This window comes from Vombatus ursinus, unplaced genomic scaffold, assembly GCF_900497805.2.
Source record: "Vombatus ursinus unplaced genomic scaffold, bare-nosed wombat genome assembly UNPS02014798.1, whole genome shotgun sequence".
NCBI lineage: Eukaryota > Metazoa > Chordata > Mammalia > Diprotodontia > Vombatidae > Vombatus > Vombatus ursinus.
The window spans coordinates 967,026-987,782 of record NW_020954576.1 but is presented as its reverse complement, the minus strand read 5'-3'; the positions used below and the strand labels follow the sequence as shown (position 1 = coordinate 987,782).

The 20,757-nt window shown below is 41.2% G+C and overlaps 1 protein-coding gene across 2 annotated transcripts in view; it reads left to right on the top strand.

The window, feature by feature from the left end:
* Window positions 1–7,056: 7,056 nt before the first annotated feature.
* Window positions 7,057–20,757, top strand: part of LOC114049655 (interleukin-6 receptor subunit alpha-like) — a 63,546-nt gene continuing 49,845 nt past the window's right edge. For both annotated transcript variants that reach the window (XM_027870935.1, XM_027870934.1), the window contains exon 1: window positions 7,057–7,715. In XM_027870935.1, coding sequence (XP_027726736.1) covers window positions 7,631–7,715 — 85 coding nt within the window. In that variant the 5' untranslated portion in view covers window positions 7,057–7,630. The remainder of the gene's footprint in view (window positions 7,716–20,757) is intronic.

Below are 20,757 nucleotides of genomic sequence, written 5' to 3'. Positions count from 1 at the left end.
TCCTTCCATTCTCCTCACCTAAAATAACCATCCCTCTGACTAAGAATTTTTATTTTATTTATTTTTGTTAGGCAATGGGGTTAAGTGAGTTGCCCAGGGTCACACAGCTAGTAAGTGTTATGTGTCTGAGGCTGGATTTGAACTCAGGTCCTCCTGAATCCAGGGCCGGTGCTCCATCCACTAAGCCACCTAGCTGCCCCTAGAATTTTTAAAAAGGGGGAAAAAAGTCCAGGAAAACCAATGATATGCTGGAGCCAGCTCATATGACTCTGCAATTATTAAATTTTCAGTGTGAGCATTTACACTTCAGGAATTGGCAAAGGCTATACATCAGAGCTTGATTTATTGTTCTGTTGATTGTGTAGACTTAAGAAAGTGTTGGAGAAAATGATGATAATACAGATTAAATTTAAAAGTGTATCCAGTATACTTTTTATTTTGGAGAATTGTTTGTTAAACATCTACCATTTACCCTGAGCAAAACTAACTGATGTATTGAAAAATTATGACATTTTATATTGTGTTCTGTATCCCAGTCCCCCACTTCTGCAAAACAGCAAGGAGAGATGCCCTTTTGTATCTCTTCTTTGGTGCCAAGATTTTTTCTTTGTAATTTTGAAGCATTCAGTTTTATTTTATTGTAATTATTCTCTCCTTTTACACTATTGTAGTCATTGCCTGTATTGTTTTCCTCTTTTGGCTTACTTCACTTTGCATCTGTTCAAATGTCTTCCCACGCTTTTCTGTATTCATCACAATTATCATTTCTTACAGAACAGTAGTGTTCAATTGCTTTCTCCTACCACAACTTGTTTAGCCATTCCTCCTCACTCAATAGGCATCTCCTCTGTTTCTTGTTCTTTGCAACTACAAAAAAATGACGCTAAAAATATATAGGGCTTTCTTTTTTTTGTCATGGATAGGTTAGAACATTAGGGAGAATTAGGAGGGGTTGAGATCCCTCGACGTTCTAAATCCTATTATCTGATTATCTTAAGGTTCAGAAATCTTGGTGTGTTGTCTCCTCCATTAGAATTAGCGCTCCTTGACCATCTTAATCTTCCATTTATGTCCCTAGTTCTTAGTACACGCTTTATTCAGTCATTCATTTATTCAGATTGGAAAAGGAGGATGAAACCAAAGATTAAGTGGAAACCTCTAGAAAGGAAGGTGACCAAGTATAAAATGGCCTTTGAGAGACAGTATGGCATAGTGGAAAATTGGTGGGTCAGATCTCACCCTGGCATTCAGTAGCTTTATGACTGGCTGCATTAAGAGATTATACTAAATGACTTCTTGAGTTCCTTCCAGTTCCATAATTTGGGACCTTGGGCAGAACCACAACTGGGAATCATGGTACCTGGGGCAAAATCTGTTGGATGGAGGAGCTGGGACAGGTATGGGGGTTTGTTCTAGTTAGGCATCGTTGCTCTGGGTCTAGGCAACAGCCAAGAGAAAGTGAAGGTGAGCTGAGTTGTTATGAGGTTGGTAAGCTGAGCACCATCTACCCTGGCGAGATGCAGTCAAGCCAGACAACCTTCTAGTTGGGGAGAGAGTAAGAGGGAAAAGTGATAGATGGGGGATGGGGGGATGTTAGAGGGAAGAAGGGTGAGACCTTCATGTCAGGAGACCCTTGGAACAAGCAGGGGACTATAGTGAGGCAGAAATATGACTCCACCTAAACATGCTGGTGCCTTGGGACAAAGCCCAGATCACCCTGCCCTAGTTAGAGCTTCTTTTGGGCCTTAATTTCCTAGTGTGACCTCGGGCAATTTCCTCATTTGTAAAATGATATTTCAACTTTGACATTCTATGACTTCCTGTGATTTTAGTGCAAACATTCTGAGGGGTTTTACTATGAAAATATGCCTGCTACTAGATAAAGAGAAGGGATTGGTTTTTAGGATAATTAAAAATAGAGTTGAAAGGGAGCTCTATTTTCTGTGGCAGTCTCTTATTCTTGCTACATGCCTGGCCCAGTTTCTTTCTAGTCATACATGTCCTCAATGATGTTTTGGATGCCACTTCTTAAACAGAAGTCATCACTTATAACATATTAAAAATCTAATCTCTCCATTGCCTTTTTTTTTAAAATGCAATCAGGGTTAAGTGACTTGCCCAGGGTCACACAGCTAGTAAGTGTCAAGTGTTTGGTCTAAGGTCGGATTTGAACTCAGTTCCTCCTGGCTTCAGGGCCAGTGCTTTATCCCTTGTGCCACCTAGCTGCCCCTCTCCATTGCATTTGGGTAATGTAAATTGAAATGTGTGCTGGTAAATGTTTAACAACCAGCTTTCTGAAAACTCTGGGAACACTTTAAATTAATACTGCATTATTAACATTTTTTCCATCACTTTCTTAAGTCTAGACATTAAAAAAAAAAACCCAATAAATCAAGCCCTGATCTGTAGCATTTGTCAATTTCCAAGTATAAATGCAGGTATAAATGCTCTAACTGAAAATTTAATCAGCCATTATGAACTAATTTAAGCTACATCCAGAAACCTACTATCTTTTGGTTCAATATCGTCTGCAATACTGATTCTTCTGATGTTATATTCCATCATTTTACAGTCAATCTATGAGCTTTTGCTCATTTGCCCTGGAAAAATGTTGGCATCAATTAAGTTATACTTGTTATTGATGGCTCCTAGAATTGACCAGCCTCCTGATTGTAGCTGTGGCTCCAGGTACCTATGGCAGGACTGGACTGCTCAATCTGTGGTCCCACATGTCTACTTACTCCCTTTTGCTTTTTCTAATAGCTACTATTTATATATAGCACTTACCATGTGCCGGACACTGTGCAAAACACCTTACAATTATTATCTCGTTTGATTTTTACAACAACCCTCTAAGTCACCTTAGGTATCTTCCCAGCCCTAGCAACACTTTAGTGTCCATGTAGACGTTAGGCCCCTTCCAGGGGAAGAGGAAGCAGGGGTGAAATAATGAGATACTCTGGTCCATTGTTACAACTTAAAGGGACTTCACAGGAGAACTAAATGAATCAGTCCACACTCAAAACAAAACAAAACAAAACATTATTTTATAATATTATTTATATTATTCTATAATTCATTTTATAACTTATATTATTTTATAACAATACATAATAATAAACTTATTATCTCCATTTTACAGGTGAGGAAACTGAGGCAAACAGAGTGAGTTGCCTAGGGTCACAGAACTAATAAGTGTCTGAGGCTGGTTTTGAACTCCAGGTCTCCCTGACTCCATGCCCGGTGCCTTATCCTTCCACTCTCAAGCAGACGCACAGCTCTTGTCATGGAGCCCAGTTCCAGTCAGCTTCAAAAATTGTGTTCTTGAATTGATTTAGGATCTACAGTTATCCCTTCCCCATCGCGGGAGTTAGATGCCCAGCGCCTCCGTGATCCGGAAAATCTGTGTAAAATTCTGTGAAAGTCTGAATTATTATGGTATTAAAAGATAAAATATGTTGATATTATATAATACTATGCATATATTTTACACATTTCTGAGTTTTTAAACTTTTTCTGTGTTGTCTGTTAGCCTTTGAGTGTAGTCTTGGCTTCCACAGAACTCCCCCAAAATTCCCATTTAATTTCTTATGCCAACTGGCAATAAATCGAAAACTCGATGGGGAAAGTCCTGATGTGAAAGGGATAACTACATCCCTTGACTGATACCCTGAGGCCACAGTGTAGAAGCGCCTCCACTCTGGGCAGTGTGGAATAATGGGAAGAGCTCTGTATTTGGAGTCAGAGAACTTTTGTATCCTGACTCTACTACTCACAAGCTGTGTGAGCTTGGGCAAATAACTTCAGTTCTTTGGACCTCATGTCTCAGATGTCAAGTAAGGTGATTGCATGACTAGATGGTCTCTGGGACCCCTTTCACCTCCAGCATTCTATGTTCTCTAGTTTCTTCCATCACTATCATTCTATATTTTGGGATTTCTAAAATTCTATATTCTAAAGTCCCTCCTAGGGTTTGGTTTCTTTGATCCCATAAATTGCTTTCAATTTAGCAGAAGTTTCTGGAAATAATTTTAAAGCCAAATCTTAAAAATATTGTAAAACTAATAATAATATAAATAATATAATATAACTAATAAGAATAAATAATATAAAACTAATAATAATAATAAAACTATAAAACTAATAAACCATCAGTAATGAATAATTTAATAAATATTATAAAACAAAGAGTAAAATCTTCACATGAAGCAATTTTTAACAGAATAGAACCAACTTAATTAACAAGCCAGCAAAGAGTTACTTTTTTGTTCTATGTCCTTTTCTAGGTCTATCAGTTACCTCTGTAGAGCCTAAACTTTTTTTTTTTTGGCTGGGTAATGGGGTTAAGTGACTTGCCTAGGGTCACACAGCTAGTGCATTTGAACTCAGGTCCTCCTGACTCCAGGGCCAATACTTTATCCACTGAGTCACCTAGCTGCCCCTTTAGAACCTAAACTTGAAAATAAATTCCCTGACCCTTCAGCTTAGTCTAAATCAGGGGTGGGGAACCTTTGGCCTGTGTCAAACTTCACAGGATGAGTTTGGATTCAGTCAAAGGGCTGCACTTGAGGACCTAGAGGGCCACATGTGGCCTTGAGGCCTCAGGTTCCCCACCCCTGATAAATGGTAGCTGCCATCAACTCATTCCTTTGGCACGGCTCTTCTCTGTCCTTTCTAGGCATATGGTGCTGGTTTGTGAAATTCACATCCACTCACCTTGGAAACATCTCTTTGCCCATTTGGCTATAGTGGGTCTCAGTTTATACATTCTGGGTTGGAAAGGTAGTAGAATTTCTTCATTTGACAAACAATGGCAACAGACGAAGTGTTGGATTGGAGGCAGCTGTCAGTCCTAACTCTATCACTGCTGGGCAACCTGTTGGGTCAGAGAACCATGGACCTAGAACTGGAGAGCAATTCAAAGGCTAAACCTAGTCTAAAACATTCATTTTACAAGTCAGGAAACAGAAGCCTAGACAGGACCTTAAAGGACTTGTACAAGGTCACACAGGTGGAGTTAGAATTTCAACCCTGGTCCTTTGATTCCAAATTCTATTCTTTCCACCAGACAACACTGCCTTTCAAATCAGCATTTGTTTAATGCCCCTTCCTTCTGTTTATTATTTCCAGCATATCTTGTTTAGACATAGTTTACATATTGTCTTTCCTCCCCATTTAGCTGTGAGTTCCTTGTGAATAGGGACTACTGTCTTTTGCCTTTGCATTCCCAGCACTTAGTACACTACCTGCCACATAGTAGGCACTTGTCCATGGGCTCAATGACTATTAAGCAGGAGTGTGCTGGCAAATATTTAATGACTAGCTCTCTGGAAAATATATATATATATATACATATATAATATACTTTTAATTTTAATCTGCATTTTTAGCATTTTATTTATCACTTTATCTAGATGATCAACAATAGAAAAACAAGCTCTTATTCTGTAGCCTTTGTGGATTTCTTAGGAGTAAATGCTTGGGGGCAGCTAGGCGGTGCAGTGAATAGAGCTTTGGCCTTGGAGTCAGGAGGATCTGAGTTCAAATCCAGCCTCAGACACTTAACACTTACTAGCTGTGTGACCCTGGGTAAGTCACTTAACCCCAACTGCCTTACCAAAAAGCAAAAAAAAAAGGAGTAAATGCTCACAGTGAGAATTTAACAGTAAGTTCTCCTAAGCTGGCTTGAGCTGGCTCAAACTCCTGAAGGTGCCTGCTATGTACCAGGCACTGTGCTTCTTGCAGAGAGGCAACACCTCAATGCTCATAGGTATAGAGCAATAATATTGCTTCACCACCCAGTTTTCTGATTTCTCAAGTTAAAGGTTCTAGAAGTGAAAAGCTTGCAGTCAGCTTCTTCAGATTCTGGCTCAACCTTGCTTGCTTATGAAATAACAATCCAGTATGGCATATACTGTAACATTCTGATACAGATCACCAGTGGCAAAGGTTGTCTTTTACTGATTGAAAGAAATGAAGCATTTGAAATACAGTGGAAAAATCACTGGCCCTGCAGGCAGAGGACCTGGGTTCAAATCGTGCCCTATCACTTATGATTACCTTTATGACTTTGAATGAAACACTTCACCTTTCTCAGCTTTGGTTTCCTCATCTATCAAATGAGGTGGTTGAATGAGATGATCTCTAAGGTCCTTCCCAGCTCTGAATCTATTATCTTATGGGGATCTTGGCTCTCAGCACACACATCAGCCTCAGTACCCTCATCTGTAAACCTGGGATAGTGATAATTGCACCATCTACCTTACCGGTGAAGAGAGTGCTTTGTAAACTATAAAGGGCAGTTATTAATGTGGATGCCTGAGGCAGGGACCATTGAGCCTAAGGAACTGATCACTATGTAGGGAGGGAGAGGCTTGTCCCTTAGCTAAATTCCAAAGCTGCTCGCTGCTTTCCTAATAGTGACCCTGGGAGAAGAAAGGAGTGCCCTCCTTTTTTTTCCCCCCCAAGGTTTTGTTCCCAAACAGAGTTCTGCAGGAGCGGGGGTTGGGGGGTTGGGGGGGAGGGGTTGCCCCTCCGCCCTCTTAAGAAAAGCAATGGACTAAAGAGGTGGCAAAATGAGTAGAATTCTGGCCCTGGTGTTAGGAAGATTGAAATTCAAATCCTACCTAAGACACTTAACTAGCTGTGTGACACCAAGCAAGTCACTTAAGCTGCCTCAGTTTTCTCATCTGTAAAATGGGATAATAATAGCACCTATTTCCCAGAGCTGTTAGGAGGATAAAAAGAGAGAATATTTGTAAAGCACTTTACAAGTACTATATAGGGTGTTTCCCAAAAGTCAGTTTAAAACCAACTGCCTGGACTTGGGAAACACCCTGTATAAAATACTAGTTATTATTATGAGTGAGGAAGGACTGACTTCACGTCCCTGCTGCACCACTAACTTACTCTAGGGTCCCCTAGCAAGTCATCTGAGCTCTCTGAGCGTCGATTTTCTTGTCTGTAAACCAGGTACAATAATACCGACGTTCAACTGTGTCGCTGAGAAGAAATCAGCCTATGAAAGCTCAGGGCGTGCTATAAACATAAGTTCTCACGTCTCCTCGCTCAGGTGTGGAGTGTTTGCTGGCACCCCGCCCTCACGTCTCCCCTCTTGCCCAGGCTGCCGTTGCTCAATCGGTCCCCGATTTCACAATCGCACATGGGGACAGTCGACAGCCGCAGCAGAGCTGAGTTCCTCAAATGTTTTCCTGTGTTTGCCAGGACTATCCACTGCTCTGAGTCATGTATAAGTGGGAAGTTGAGCTAAAACGGTCAGGGCTGGCTGAGCAGTGAACAAGAGAGGGAGTGAGAGAGGGAACTCGGAGTCTGGGCGCTCGCTTGCTCGCTGCTCTTGCCCCGGCTTGGGCTGCAGAGGCAGGCGGGGAGAGGAGCGCGGAGCCGGAGGAGCCGAACCAGAAGCGCAGAGCGAGCGGAGCTGGCTAGCGAGAGGAGGCTGGCGAGGAAGGAGCCGGCCTGGGAGCGGAGAAGGGAGCCGAGACAGGGGCGCGGAGTCGGCTGGGAAGCACAGCGCTCCCCAGGGATGGGGACTGAACCTGATATGACGAATGGACACTGGGAGAAGTGAGACCACCCAGTTGGAGAATGGTGTATTAGAAGAGGAGGAAGCATGCTGTCTGTCATCCTGGTGCTCTTGGCCGTCCCGTTCTTGGCTCTTGGGGACCAGCTGGTCCCAGAAGGCTGTCCCAGACTCGGTAAGCTGTTTTCTCTCTTGGAAGTCTGGGATTCATGAGGCGGGGACAAAGGCTGTTGCCCCTGGGGCCACAAACAGAAAAAGGACCGGCTGAAGGGCCCATGGCTAGCAGAATCCTAGCAAGTGTCATGTAGTTTTCTGAAATATTTGGGTCTCCAGACTTCTTATCAGACATTGGTCTCATTAGTTTTCTTATCTGTAAACTGAAAATAAACGTATTCAAGGTATCATCCTAGCTCTGACGTTTGGTAGTTGTGTGATTTATGCCAGGCAAGTCCCGAGTGGACCTCGGGCAGGGACACCTGCCTCTGCCACATACTAGTTGGGGGACCATAGGCAAGCCACTTAACCTCTCAGTGCCCCAGACCATTCTCTAAGACTATCCATCTGTACAAGTGGAGAGAGCTTCCACCTTGGAAGTTTTCTATCTCAAATTGTAGATCTGAACCCTCCCCCCCCCCCAAAAAAAATTCTGTGACAAAAACACACTCTGATGAAAGACAAGAAAGGGCCCATGTCTTTGATACTTCCTCTGCTCCATCAATGACTGTTCCCTTGTGACGGGTCTTTCTGCACCTGCTCCATGTGACTTGACTTGTTTTCTCTGACAGCCAGGACTGCTTGGGGCTGTCTTTCAATACTCTTATTTCTCATGATACTTTCAGCACCTGGGGCCTTGGCCCCCTCCCCCTCATCTGCTCACAGGGAAACGTCTGAGTTAGCTTTCAGGTATCCCAAGGGCAAAGATGCTTGAAAAGTTTTCTTGTGGTCAGGGCTGTTTCCTCAAACATGCCCCAACTCCTCTCCCTTCCCAAGGGCTATCCCTGAGCTGCTCTCCCCAGCCTTCTGGGGCTATGAGGATGACTCCTTCCTGAGTGTGAGGTTGACTGACATCATCAGTGCTGAGTCACTGATCCACTCCATCCACCTCTTCTCCAGCACTCCCCTCCACCCAGTCCTGGCAAGTCTAAAGTCTTTCTTTCTGGGAATCTAATGCTGAGACATCGAGATCACCAAGTAGGGATTGTCCATGGCTGGAGCTGGCAAACCCTAGCCCCACCCCCACCCCTTCCTCTTAAGGGTCAAGGGAAGATACTGTGTCTGACAGGACTCACTTGCTGGTTGATGGTGATATTTCCATTAATATCAAGGCTTTGGCTGGATGCCCAGGGCTGCCTGGCATACATAGCATGTCTCAGTTTCTCTTTGACTTGTGGTGGCAGCACCTCCAGGGGTTTATTTTTGGATTTGTCTGTGAGGATATCTAGAGAGCAACAGGTTTGTTTCTTGCAAGGATCAAGCAGTCACTTGGTTCCTTTTCTTCCTATGGATGGTGGTCTCCAAGGCACCCCATTCTCACTGTGTCAAACACTTTTTCCAATCAAGTCTCTGGCCTCCAGGAAGGCAGAGTGAGCCAGGTGTGCACTCCTCTCTCTTTTCTGGTTTCATTCCCAAAGAGAGGGTATGATTGTTGGTCTGCTATGATTAGAGGAAGAAGGTAGGAATGGTGGTCTTGATGCCTGGCAGGCTCTCTTCCAAATCTTTGAATGAAGACTGCCACAGCAGCAAGACCCTATAAAGTGAAAGAAGACAAAAGCATAGAGATGGGAGATACTGGGACAGAGCTGGAAATCACCTATGATCAGTTGAGGGCTTAAAAAGATGGAGGAATTGACAAAGAGTGGATGACCCCAGGCTGATGTCCTGGGTACCAGGACAGTGCAGACAAGGAGGAGGAAAATAACAAGGGAGAAGCCAGGATGAATCCCCAGGAGTTGCAGCCGGGGCAGGTGGAAATTTACAATACACAAATACTATTCCTAATTGCACCTTAGTAGAGGGGAGCCAGTGGGAAAGGCCCTGTGACTGGTTTGAGGTATTTTAGGCAATCTTTCTTTCTCTCTATGCAGCAATGCTGGGCAAACAAAACCCGGAGGAAGTGTCAGCTTGCTTAACATTGTAGGAAAATGCAGAGAAGCAGAAAACATCCAGGTCCCAAGCTACACACACACACACACACACACACACACACACACACACACACACTCCCACAAACTTGAGAGCAAAAATAGAAAAATAAGAGAAACCGGGTAAGATAAATGGATCAAATGAGTTAGGTGTTCAATTTCAGAGAATCAGGAGGCGGGCGTAAGAAATTAGAGTTGCCCCATAGGGGAAATACCAACAGAAGCATGTGATTTGGTAGAATGAAAATATAAGACAGGAATCAGAAGACCTGAATTCAAGGTCTGGTTTTAGACCTGCCACTGATCTTAGACCAGTGAAATCTTATCTCTTTGGGCTTCAATTTCTTAATCTGTAAAATAAACTAGGATTATTCTTAACATTTTTTTTTTTTTATTCTGGTGGGAAGAGTGGTAGGCTTGGAGTCAAGAGATCTGGGTTAGATATTGGCTCTATGTGACCCTGGCCAAGTCACTTACTTCTGTGAGTCTCAGTTTCATCATCTGTAAAATGGAGATAATAAAAATTTCACCACTTACCTCACAGGATCATTGTGAGGAAAGCACTTTCTTTTCTTAAATCTCCATGTAAAATGCCAACTTTTCTTATGATTTTGAATTTCCCCTCCCCTAGTAACTCAAAATATGCATAGCAATATATCTTGAAAGTTTCTCCAGACTTCAATTTTCCTTTGTTACAAACAATCTCCTTCTGCCCCATACTTCTCAATCTCATCCCTATCCCTAAAATGGTCAAGTCCAGGGCTATTATGACCCATAGATAGACTTAGTGGCTATGGATAGAGCATGATTTTAGGGACCAGTTAGATTCTCTTACCTCCCAAAAATATCTCTCTCACTCAGTTTGGTTTTCTGATATCTGACAACCAGAGTTAGACATTCAGTTCTTTGGTGTAAAGAGTTAATGCTCTAGTACAATGTAAAAACCCTTAAAGAAGGCCTTTATTTATTTATTTTAAATCAGACCTGTGATTTCATTGGTAAAGGGAGCTCCTATCGATGAACCTTCTATCCCCATGTAGCTTGTCTTAGCTGCCTGAAGCGAAAGGTTAATAATTCGTAAAGGGTCACATAGTCAATATGTGCCTTAAGTCCCTGTTTATCTCAATTTCTATGTCTGTAATATGGGGATAATAATAGTGATAATAGTACCCACCTCCCAGGGTTGTTGTGAGACAAAATGAGATATTTGTAAAGTGTTTTGCAAACCTTAAAGTGCTCTCTAAATGCTAGCTATTGCTATTATGTGGCAGAGCAGGAACTGAGACTGAGGTATAGGTGACTCTGCATAGCCTATAGCCCTGTGTCATGCTGTCTCTCTTATGCAGGCCTTCTCACAATCACTGACATCTGTGGCAATGCAAGCTGCCTTCTTGGTCTGCTCATTCTCTAACTTAAAAGCTTCATTTTTCATAAATCAAATATCCAAAGTATCCACTGCTTATATAACGTATGCGTCATCTAAGCCCTTTGCTGCTTTTTATGGAAGTGGGGAGGCAAGGGTCATCTTGTCCTTTCCATGGCATGGTACGGTGCAAAGAGACAAGTTTTAGTGTCAGGAGATCAAGGTTCAAATCTTAGCTCTAAAATAGCAATACTTAATAATAACAATAATAGCTAGCATTTATATAGTGCCTACTACGTGCTAGGCACTATGGTAAGCACTTTGCAAATATCTCATTTGATAGTAATAATAATAATAATAACAACAGCTAGCATTTATATAATATCTACTATGTGCTAGACACTGGGCTAAATACTTTATGAATATTATTTCATTTGACAGTGATAATAATCATAAAAACAGCTATCATTTATATATTTGCCTACTATGTGCTAGGCCCTGTGTTAAGCACTTTGCAAACATCTCATTTGATAGTACTCATAATAATAACAGCTAGCATTTATATAATGTCTACTATTTGCTAGGCATTGTGCCAAGCACTTGATGAATATGAACTCACTCCATCATAGTAGTAATAATAGCCAAACACTTATATAGTGCTTAATATGTACTTATTATATGTTTGATTCTCTCAACAATCCTGAGAGGGAGGTACTATTATTTTCACCATCCCCATTTTTCAATTGAGGAAACTGAGGTTGAATGATTTACCCCAGGTCACCCAGCTATTAAGTGTCTGAGGCTGGGTTGGAACTTGGTTGCCTTGACTCCTGGCCCAGAGCTGTATTCACTGCACCACTCCCCATTTGCCTTTCCCCCGGTTGTTTCTGTTGCCTCTTTCCTTAATTGTGTGATAATGGACACATCACGGTAGCCCCTCTAGGTCTCTTTACTTTCTTCTTCCTCTGTAAAATGAGGGGGGTGAGGTAGGGGAAGGTCAATAACAACCCTCCTAGCTCTATATCCTATAAAACCCCATGACAATCAATGTAAGCCTATTTCCATTCCTTTTTCTCAATAAAACAGCTACTTGGATGACATTTTGCCCTTAGGGGTTTTTTTCCACTTGAATATAAATACATACACAGGCAAGCAAGAGGTTGTAACCCTTCCTGCTCTACTCTGTCCTCATCAGACCACATCTGGAGCACATTGTTCTATTCTGGGAGCCATACCATAGGAAGCACACTGATAAGCTGAAGAGAGGAGGGCAATCAGGATGGTGGAGGGTCTGTCATCTGAGAATAGGCTAAAGGAACAAGGACATTTAGCCTGCAGAAGAGTCTTAGAGAAAATATAAAAACTATCTAAAGGGCTGGAAGAGGGTTAAACTTGTTCCAGATGGCCCCAGAGGGCAGAACTCTGAGAAATGCATGGAATTTGCAAAGAGACAAATTTGGACTTGATTTATGGAAATTCTTCCTAATTTAGAGCAATCCAAAATTGGAATAGCCTTCCTTGGAAGATAATGAGCTCCCAATCACTGGGTGATCAATCAAGAGATATATTGTAGAGGGGATTTTTTTTTTTAAGTAGGGGGTATACTTGATGAGGGGCAGCTAGGTGGCAGAGTGGATAGAACACTGGGTTTAGGATTAGGAAGACTCATCTTCATGAGTTCGAATCCAGTCTCAGACACTTACTAGCTGTGTGACCCTGGGCAAGGCACTTAACCCTGTTGGCCTCAGTTTCCTCATCTGCAAAATCAACTGGAGAAAAAAAATAGCAAACCACTCCAATATCTTTGCTAAGAAAACTCCAAAATGGAGTCATGACGAGTAGACAAGACTGAAATGATTCAGCAACAATGACAAGACGAGATGACCTGCTAAAGTTTCTTTTAATTCAGAGATTTTATGATCTTAAAACTACCTTCCAAGGAAACAAAGACCATCAAAGCCAGAGCTCCTGGGTCCCAGTCTTTCCTTTGGGGTTTTTCATCCATTTTTCATCCCACCCATCCCCTTCAATCATAAGCCCACCGGTAGGTATGTCAAGAATTGCAAGGGACCTCAGAGTCAGCCAAGTGGTACGATAGATAGTTAGCTTGTGGGCATTAGAGCTAAAGAGACTTTCATTTAAATCTTGCCCCAGATACTTCCTAGCTGAGCAACCCTGGGCAAGTCTCCTCATCTGTAAAATGGGACTGGTAATAATAGCACCTACTTCACAAGGTTGTTGTGAGGATAAAATAACATAATATTTGTAAAGTGCTTTGCAAACCATGAATGCTAGCTATTATTATTTATTATTATTATTATTATTATTTAGTCCAACGATTAATTTTGATGATGAAGGAACAAAGATCCCAAGCAGTAAAGTAGGATAGCTGAGATTTGGACCCAAGACATCTGACTCCAAAGTCAGGGCTCATTCCTAGTGCCATGCTGCCTCACCTTAAACTTTGTGCCCACCTGAGGGAATTTCCAGGCATGAATTAGGAAGAACTGAGGTAAACCACTTTGCTTCACAAAGGCTTACAGCACTGAGCACTGAGCTCAGGCATCCTGTTGCCATTTTCCCTTGATCTATCAACCAACATACATACATAATACATACATACATACATACACACTGATATGTATATGCGAATACCAACATATCTATCTATACACATATATATGCATATATATACACATACCCACATATATGTATGTGTATGTGTATGTAATAGAAGCAATACAAAGGTTCCTGACCTTAACAAGCTTGTAATTGAACTAAAGAGATGAGGGTGACATATATCTGGAGCAATTCAAATTATTGCTACAAAGCGCTTTACATATATTTTCTCATTTGATCATCAAGCAATCTTATGAAGTTATTATTGTAGGAATTATTGTCCTCACTTTACAGATGGGGCCTGTTGGCTAAAGTCCTCCTCTGATGCCCCCTTGGGGTTTGCCGGTGGCCCCCGAGGTTTTTGTTTTGTTTTGGGTTTTTTTTTTTTTGTTTTGTTTTTAGGCAGTTGGGGTTAAGTGACTTGCCCAGGGTCACACAGCTAGTAAGTGTCAAGTGTTTGGTCTGAGGTCGGATTTGAACTCAGGTATTCCTGACTTCAGGGCCAGTGCTCTATCCACTGCACCACCTAGCTGCCCCTAGCCCCTGAGGTTTTTGAAAGTCACAACAGCAGTAAAACTTAGGGCAGTCCTGCCAAATTGGAAAATTTTCAGATTCAGGCCCAGGGATGTCAGCAGTTCTCAGAACAGCCTAGCAAAGTGCAGAGCAGCTCAGCACCAGATGGTTGACTGCCAGGTGATAAATTTCTGTGATCTGTGAACCCAGGTTCTTCAGATTCCAAATTCAGTGCTTCTTCCCCAACATCCTGATGTCTTAAAGACTCTTAGTCCACAGACCTTTCTCCTAGATCAGGGGTAAGGAACCTGCAGCCTCGAGGCCACACATGGCCCTCTAAGTCCTCAAGTGCAGCCCTTTGAATGAATCCAAACTTCACAGAACAAATCCCCTTAATAAAAGGATTTGTTCTGTAAAACTTGGACTCAGTCAAAAGGCTGCTCCCAAGGACCTAGAAGGCTACATGTGGCCTCGAGGCCGCAGGTTCCCCACTCCTGTTCTAGATCCTGGCTCTTGGAGGAGGCAGTGTGGCTTAGTGGAAAGGGCAGCGTAAGAGGCATGATATATATGGTGGCAAGAGTACTGATTTTGGAGCCTGAGGACCTGGTCTAGCTTACTCATTGTGTGTCCTGGGGCAAGACATTTTACTTCCCTGGCCCTCAGATCTCTCACCCAGCACCTGAGAGATTGTGAAATCTCCAAAGTCCTACCTCTAAATCTAAATCCTTTCATTGTAGGCGTGAGAAGATGTGAATTTGAGTCCCTTCTTTGATAATTATTACTTGCATGATCCTGGATAACTCCCTTTACTTGGTCTTAGTTTTCTCATCTGTGAAACAGGGATAATAACACCCATAATGCACACTTACTAAGGTTATTGGGAGGAAAATGTTTTGCAGACCCTAAGTTACCAGTGGGACTTATTTATTATAGGCTCTTAGATTGGAAAGGACCTTAGAGGTCATCTCACCTACCCTCCCCTTTACAGCTGAGGAAACTGAGGCATGGGAAATTAACTGATTTGCCCTAGGTCACACAGCTAGTAAGTGGCAGAGCTTAGATTTGAACCACACTCTCTAGTTCTAGATGCAGAGGTCCCTTCATTGCACAGTGCTCCCCACACTTTATTATGGGTGAGGTCTTAGAGCCTACCTGCTCAGCTGCCCTTCAGGACCATGGGGAGCTACTAGCTACGTAGCATTTTCCCTTTTGGGGGTCTGAGGAACTAAGCTTCTTTGTCCTAGGCTCACCCCTTATCATTTCTGGTTCAAATGGTGCTGAATTCACAATCATTTACCTTATCAGTTGAATTTATTTCCCCCTGGCACTGCCCCTTCTGTGTCCATGAGTCCATCTTGGCTATTTTGTCCAGTTTCCATGATTATACCCTTTCCCCTCTCCCTTCCTTATATCCAAAAATGCCTTTTATCTCTTCACAATCCCCTCTCTGTCCTTCCTCATTCCCTTCATAGTTCACCTCCTTTAAAAATAGGAATTATACAGGGCAAGTTTTAAATATAGTGTTAAGTTTTAACAGTATGGGCAGCTAGGTGGTACAGTGGGTAGAGCACTGGGCTTGAAGGGAAATGGCAAGTCACTCCAGTATCTTTGCCAAGAAAAACCCAAATGAGGTCACGAAGAGTTAGACAGAACTGAAAATCTTATGTTAAGCTTTAATAGCTTAAAACTTTACTAGCTTAAAGCTGCACTAAGACTTTTGGGACAACCTGCATAATAAATGTTACGTACCATAATATCTGATATAATAAATGTAATGTAATATATAACATATGATGTAATATGACAACATAATCCAGTATAATTTAATATAATGTGACATTACACAATATGATATACTATAACACGATATGATATGATATAATTGAACATAATATAACATTATACAATATAAAATACTATAACACAATGTAATATAAAAATGTGATGTATGATATGATGATATAATATGACTTAATATAATACAATATAATTAACAATATGACATTATACAATATAATATAACACAATAAAACATAATATAATATGCTGACATATGTGGAAATGCACACCAATTTATGTTTAAAGTAACCCCTGTACCCCTCAGGCAAGTACTCACTGGTTTCCCTAAACCATCTGCAGAAACCCTTATTTACATTTTTTTAAAAAAAGAGAACTTCTGCCTAGGCTCATTAACACCATCCCCTATTGTCCTATTCTCTCCCAACTTTTCCCTGTTGCTTTTTAAAGTTTGCTAAGTAATTTAAGTACATTATCTCATTTGATCCTCAAAATTACCCTGTGAGGGAGGTGTTAATCAATTTCCCCTTTTTACATTTGAGAAACTGAGGTTACATAGTTTTCTGATACAAGATTCAAACCCAGACATCCTGGTTCTAAGAGTGGCCCTCTATCTGCTATGTCATATTACCATTCCTCCTAGGAGAAAGAATACAAAACTGGGGACCAGGAAATCAAAGCCCTAATCCCAGGCTCTTCCCAAATTTGCACAACTCAGTCAATTCTCTTTGGGCTTCAGTTTTCCTAACTCTAAAGTAGGGGTGGTGCTTTTGGACTGTACTGCCCCTCACAGCTCTGATGGTGCATCCTTGTGGTTATTTTGGAAAATCCCTGTCTAAATAAATGTATCAGTTCCTTTGTGGAGAGGTAGTTTTGATTGGAAATGAGGAAGTGGGGTACAAAGAATTCAGTCGAGGAAGAGGGGAATGAGTATAAGAAGAGACGATGGCTCTGAAGACAAACGTCTTTACAGTTTTGCTGAGGTCTGGGTCTGCTTTTTCTAGTTCCATGTTGGCCACCAGGTTCTACATTTAGAGAAGCCCAGAACTAGAGCCTGCCTCAATGTATGTATGGGCAGAAATAATAGGAGGGGAAGGAGAAGAAGAATGGGGAATGGGGTTCTGGCTCTTTTAGAGACTTAATTCTGCTTTCCCCACCCCCTAACATTAGTCTTTGTGTGTGAAGATATGAATTCTAGTTATAGTTCTAGTTTATTAGCTGTGTGACTATGGGCAAGTCACTTTACCTCTTTGAAACTTAATTTTCTCCTCTGTAAAATGGTGTAACAATGCCTCTAATTCCTACTTTATAGAGTTATGAGGAAAACACTCTGTAAACTGTAAAGTATGAGCTCTATGCTATGGTGTCCATTCCCTTTTCCATCACCTCCCAAAAGCCCCAAGTGGTGAGTGAGTGGAAGGAGGACAGTTAGGATTAGATAGGGTTGGTGTTGAGGGGGGCCAGGGTTTATCACAATGGTCAGGGTTGGGAGAGTGGGCTTATTTTATTTCCCCCTTAAATTCTAACATCTGTTTTGAAGGACATAGTGAAAATGTAGGCCTGGAATGGAAATCAAGAGATTTGGTGTCTAGTTCCAAATTTGCCGCTAACTAATTGTGTGATCTTGGCACTTTCCTGTGGTATGACTATGAGGAAAGAATGCTGGCTTTGGAATCAGAGCCCCCGGGTTCGAATGCTGGCTCAGCCACTTTATGATCTCAGGCAAGTCCTCAGATTCCTCAACTTTAAAATGGTGGGGTTGGCCAAGGTGACCTCCAAGCTCCCTTCCGTCTGTCATTCTATGAGCCCATGACCCTATTACCTTCCTGGGACTCAGTTTCTTTATCTGTAAAATCTGTAAAATGAAATGGTTGGCCAATGTGATGTCTAAGGTCCCTTCCAGCTTTGATATTCTGTGTCCTCTATTCCAACTTTAAGCTCTGGATTGAGTGATTTTTTTTTTTTTAGCATTTTTCTCTGCTCTGTTGACCCCTCCCTTTTCAGCTGCTTCCCTGCATCCACTGAATAGCCCTGTGTTCCCCATTTTATTTCAAAGCTCTACCACCCCTCCCTGCTTTGTCCCTCTTTCCTATAAAACCTCATATTTACAAAGCACATTGAAATTTACAAAGGTCTTTGCTCATAACGCTGTGAGGTGGGTGGTGCAGGTATTATTATTGTTCCTGTACTGTAAGAATAGTATTAAGAAAACAAATGCTCAGAATAGGCAGAGGCTGGCCAGTTAAGCTAAGGACAAATATATATGTATGTGTATATATATGTGTATGTATGTATTTATATATATGTTTGTATATATATATACACACACACACATATATGTATATATAATTTTAGCCATGTTGGGGATGAGAGGAAGATCAAAGAAGGAACAGGACTACTGTGAATGGAATGAAGATAATGGAAGACGTGATGAAGCTGCTCAGTCCTTTATTTTCCTTCTATTTTCTCTGCTGCAGTAGCTCAAAAGAAATGTGAGATGCTCAAATTTAGAGCCATCTCCACTCCAAATGTTCATTTAGACTCTTCGTGCCTGACCTGTGGTAGAGCCTTCTGAGCTCATATCGTTCTAATCAGCCAGAGTCAGACACGTTGTACCTTGACCCCAACATAGTGATGTCATTTTTATCCTCTTTAACAACAACCACCTAACCCACCAATTTTTGTCTGCTAATGGAGAGTAATCTTTGTACTGGAAAGGACAAAACAAAAAGTGGCTGATAGAGAGCTGAGAGCCAAGAAAAGAAGGGTGATAGAAAGAGGGGATCTGGATACCCTTGATGAGTTTAAGTTACCAGACCCAGATGATCCTTCAGTACTAAGGCAGTTATGTGGCAGAGGGGAGAAAGTGCTAGACTTGGAGACAGAAAGACTTGAGCTCCAGTCCTGCCTCAGATACTTATTAGCTGTGTGACCCTGGGCAAGTCATTTAACCTCTATGTGTTTTAGTTTCCTAATCTGTAAGATGGAGGTAATAATAGCATCTACCTCACAGGGTTGTTATGCAGAAAATCATATAAGAGAACTCATGTGAAATACTTTGCAATGTTAAAGTATTATATGAATAATAATAGTTATTATAAATAGCAATACATGACAATATAATATTAATAATAATTATTATGATTACTGAAAGAAGTGGCAAATGTGTTTGCTGAGCCACTGTCAGGGATCTTTGAAAGACTGTGGAGAATAAAGTTGTCTCAGGATTAGGTAAGTGAAATATCTTAGTTTTCCAAAAAGGGAAGAAAATAAAGTCTATAAACTACATAGGCCAGTGAGCTTAACTTGGATTCCAGGCAAAATTATAAAATGTATTTTTAAAGAGATGGTTAGTGAACATTTAGAAAATGAAGAGAAATAGACTCTGTGATGAAATCAAGATCAGGTCATGCCATATGAATGCAATGCAATATTATTGTGCACTAAGAAATGCACAATAATAAGAGGAATTCAGAGAAACATGGGAAGATTCGCACAAACTAGTGCAGAATGAAATACACGCAACGAACTACAACAAAGTAAACAAAAAGACTTCTGAAAGAAAACTGAACTCTTGAGCCAAACTCTGAAAAATCATTAATAATCTTCGAGAACAGGGGATGAAATGTTTTTCTTTTCTCAAACCAGAGATGTAGGAGGACAATAAGGTCACAATGTTGCATAGAATGTCAGATATGGTCACTGCTTCAGGTGTTTTGTTTAATTGTTTTCTCTGTTACATGGAAACTTTGGAGAGGATGTAGAGTCTTTTCTCAGAAATGACTAGATATAAGGACAAGAGGCATTTTTAAACTGTATTTTTAAATTTTTAAAGAAAGAAAAACAAAATTCCTGTTACAAATATGTATAGCCAAGCAAAACAAATTCCCTCATTGACAATGCCCCTCAAAATATGTCTCAATCTGTACTGAATCCATAATCTCTCTGTAAGGAGGAGGGTGGCATGTTTCATCATGACTCTTCTGGAATTGTGGTTGGCCATTGCGCTGATCAGAGCTTTTAAGTCTTTCAAGACTTTCAAGACTTGTCTTTATAATATTATTTTGCAAACTGTTCTGGGTTTGCTTACTTTGCTGTGCATCAGTTCATGAAAATCTTCCCAGTTTTCTCTGAAACCATCCCCTTCATCATTTCTTAGAGCATCATGGAATTCTATGACACTTACATACCAAAACTTGTTCAGCCATTCCCCAATTGATGTCAGCCATTCAGTTTCTAATTCTTTGCCACCACACAGAAAGAGATACTATAAATATTTTTCTACATATGAATACTTTTCCTTTTCCTTTGATCTCTTTGGAGTATAGACCTAGTAGTGGTATCACTGGTTCAAAGAGTATATACACTCGGGGCAGCTAGGTGGCACAGTGGATAGAGCACCGGCCCTGGATTCAGGAGGACCTGAGTTCAAATCTGGCCTCACACACATAATACTCACTAGCTGTGTGACCCTGGGCAAGGCACTCAACCCTAATTGGCTCACAAAAAAACAAAGACTATGTATGGTTTAATAGCTTTTGGGACATAGTTTTAAAATTGTGTTTTTAAAAATAAAAAAAAAGAGGCCATGCCAGGCTATATAAGGATCATTTCATTGGTTGTCTTTGAATCTCTAGGACTTAGCACAGTGCCTAGCATATAGTAGGTGCTTAATAAATGCTTGTTGCTTGCTTGACTGAGTAACTTTATTTCCTATTTTGACAGAATTACCAGATTAGATCAGGAGAATAACATAAATGTCATCTACCTTTTGTTGTTCAGTC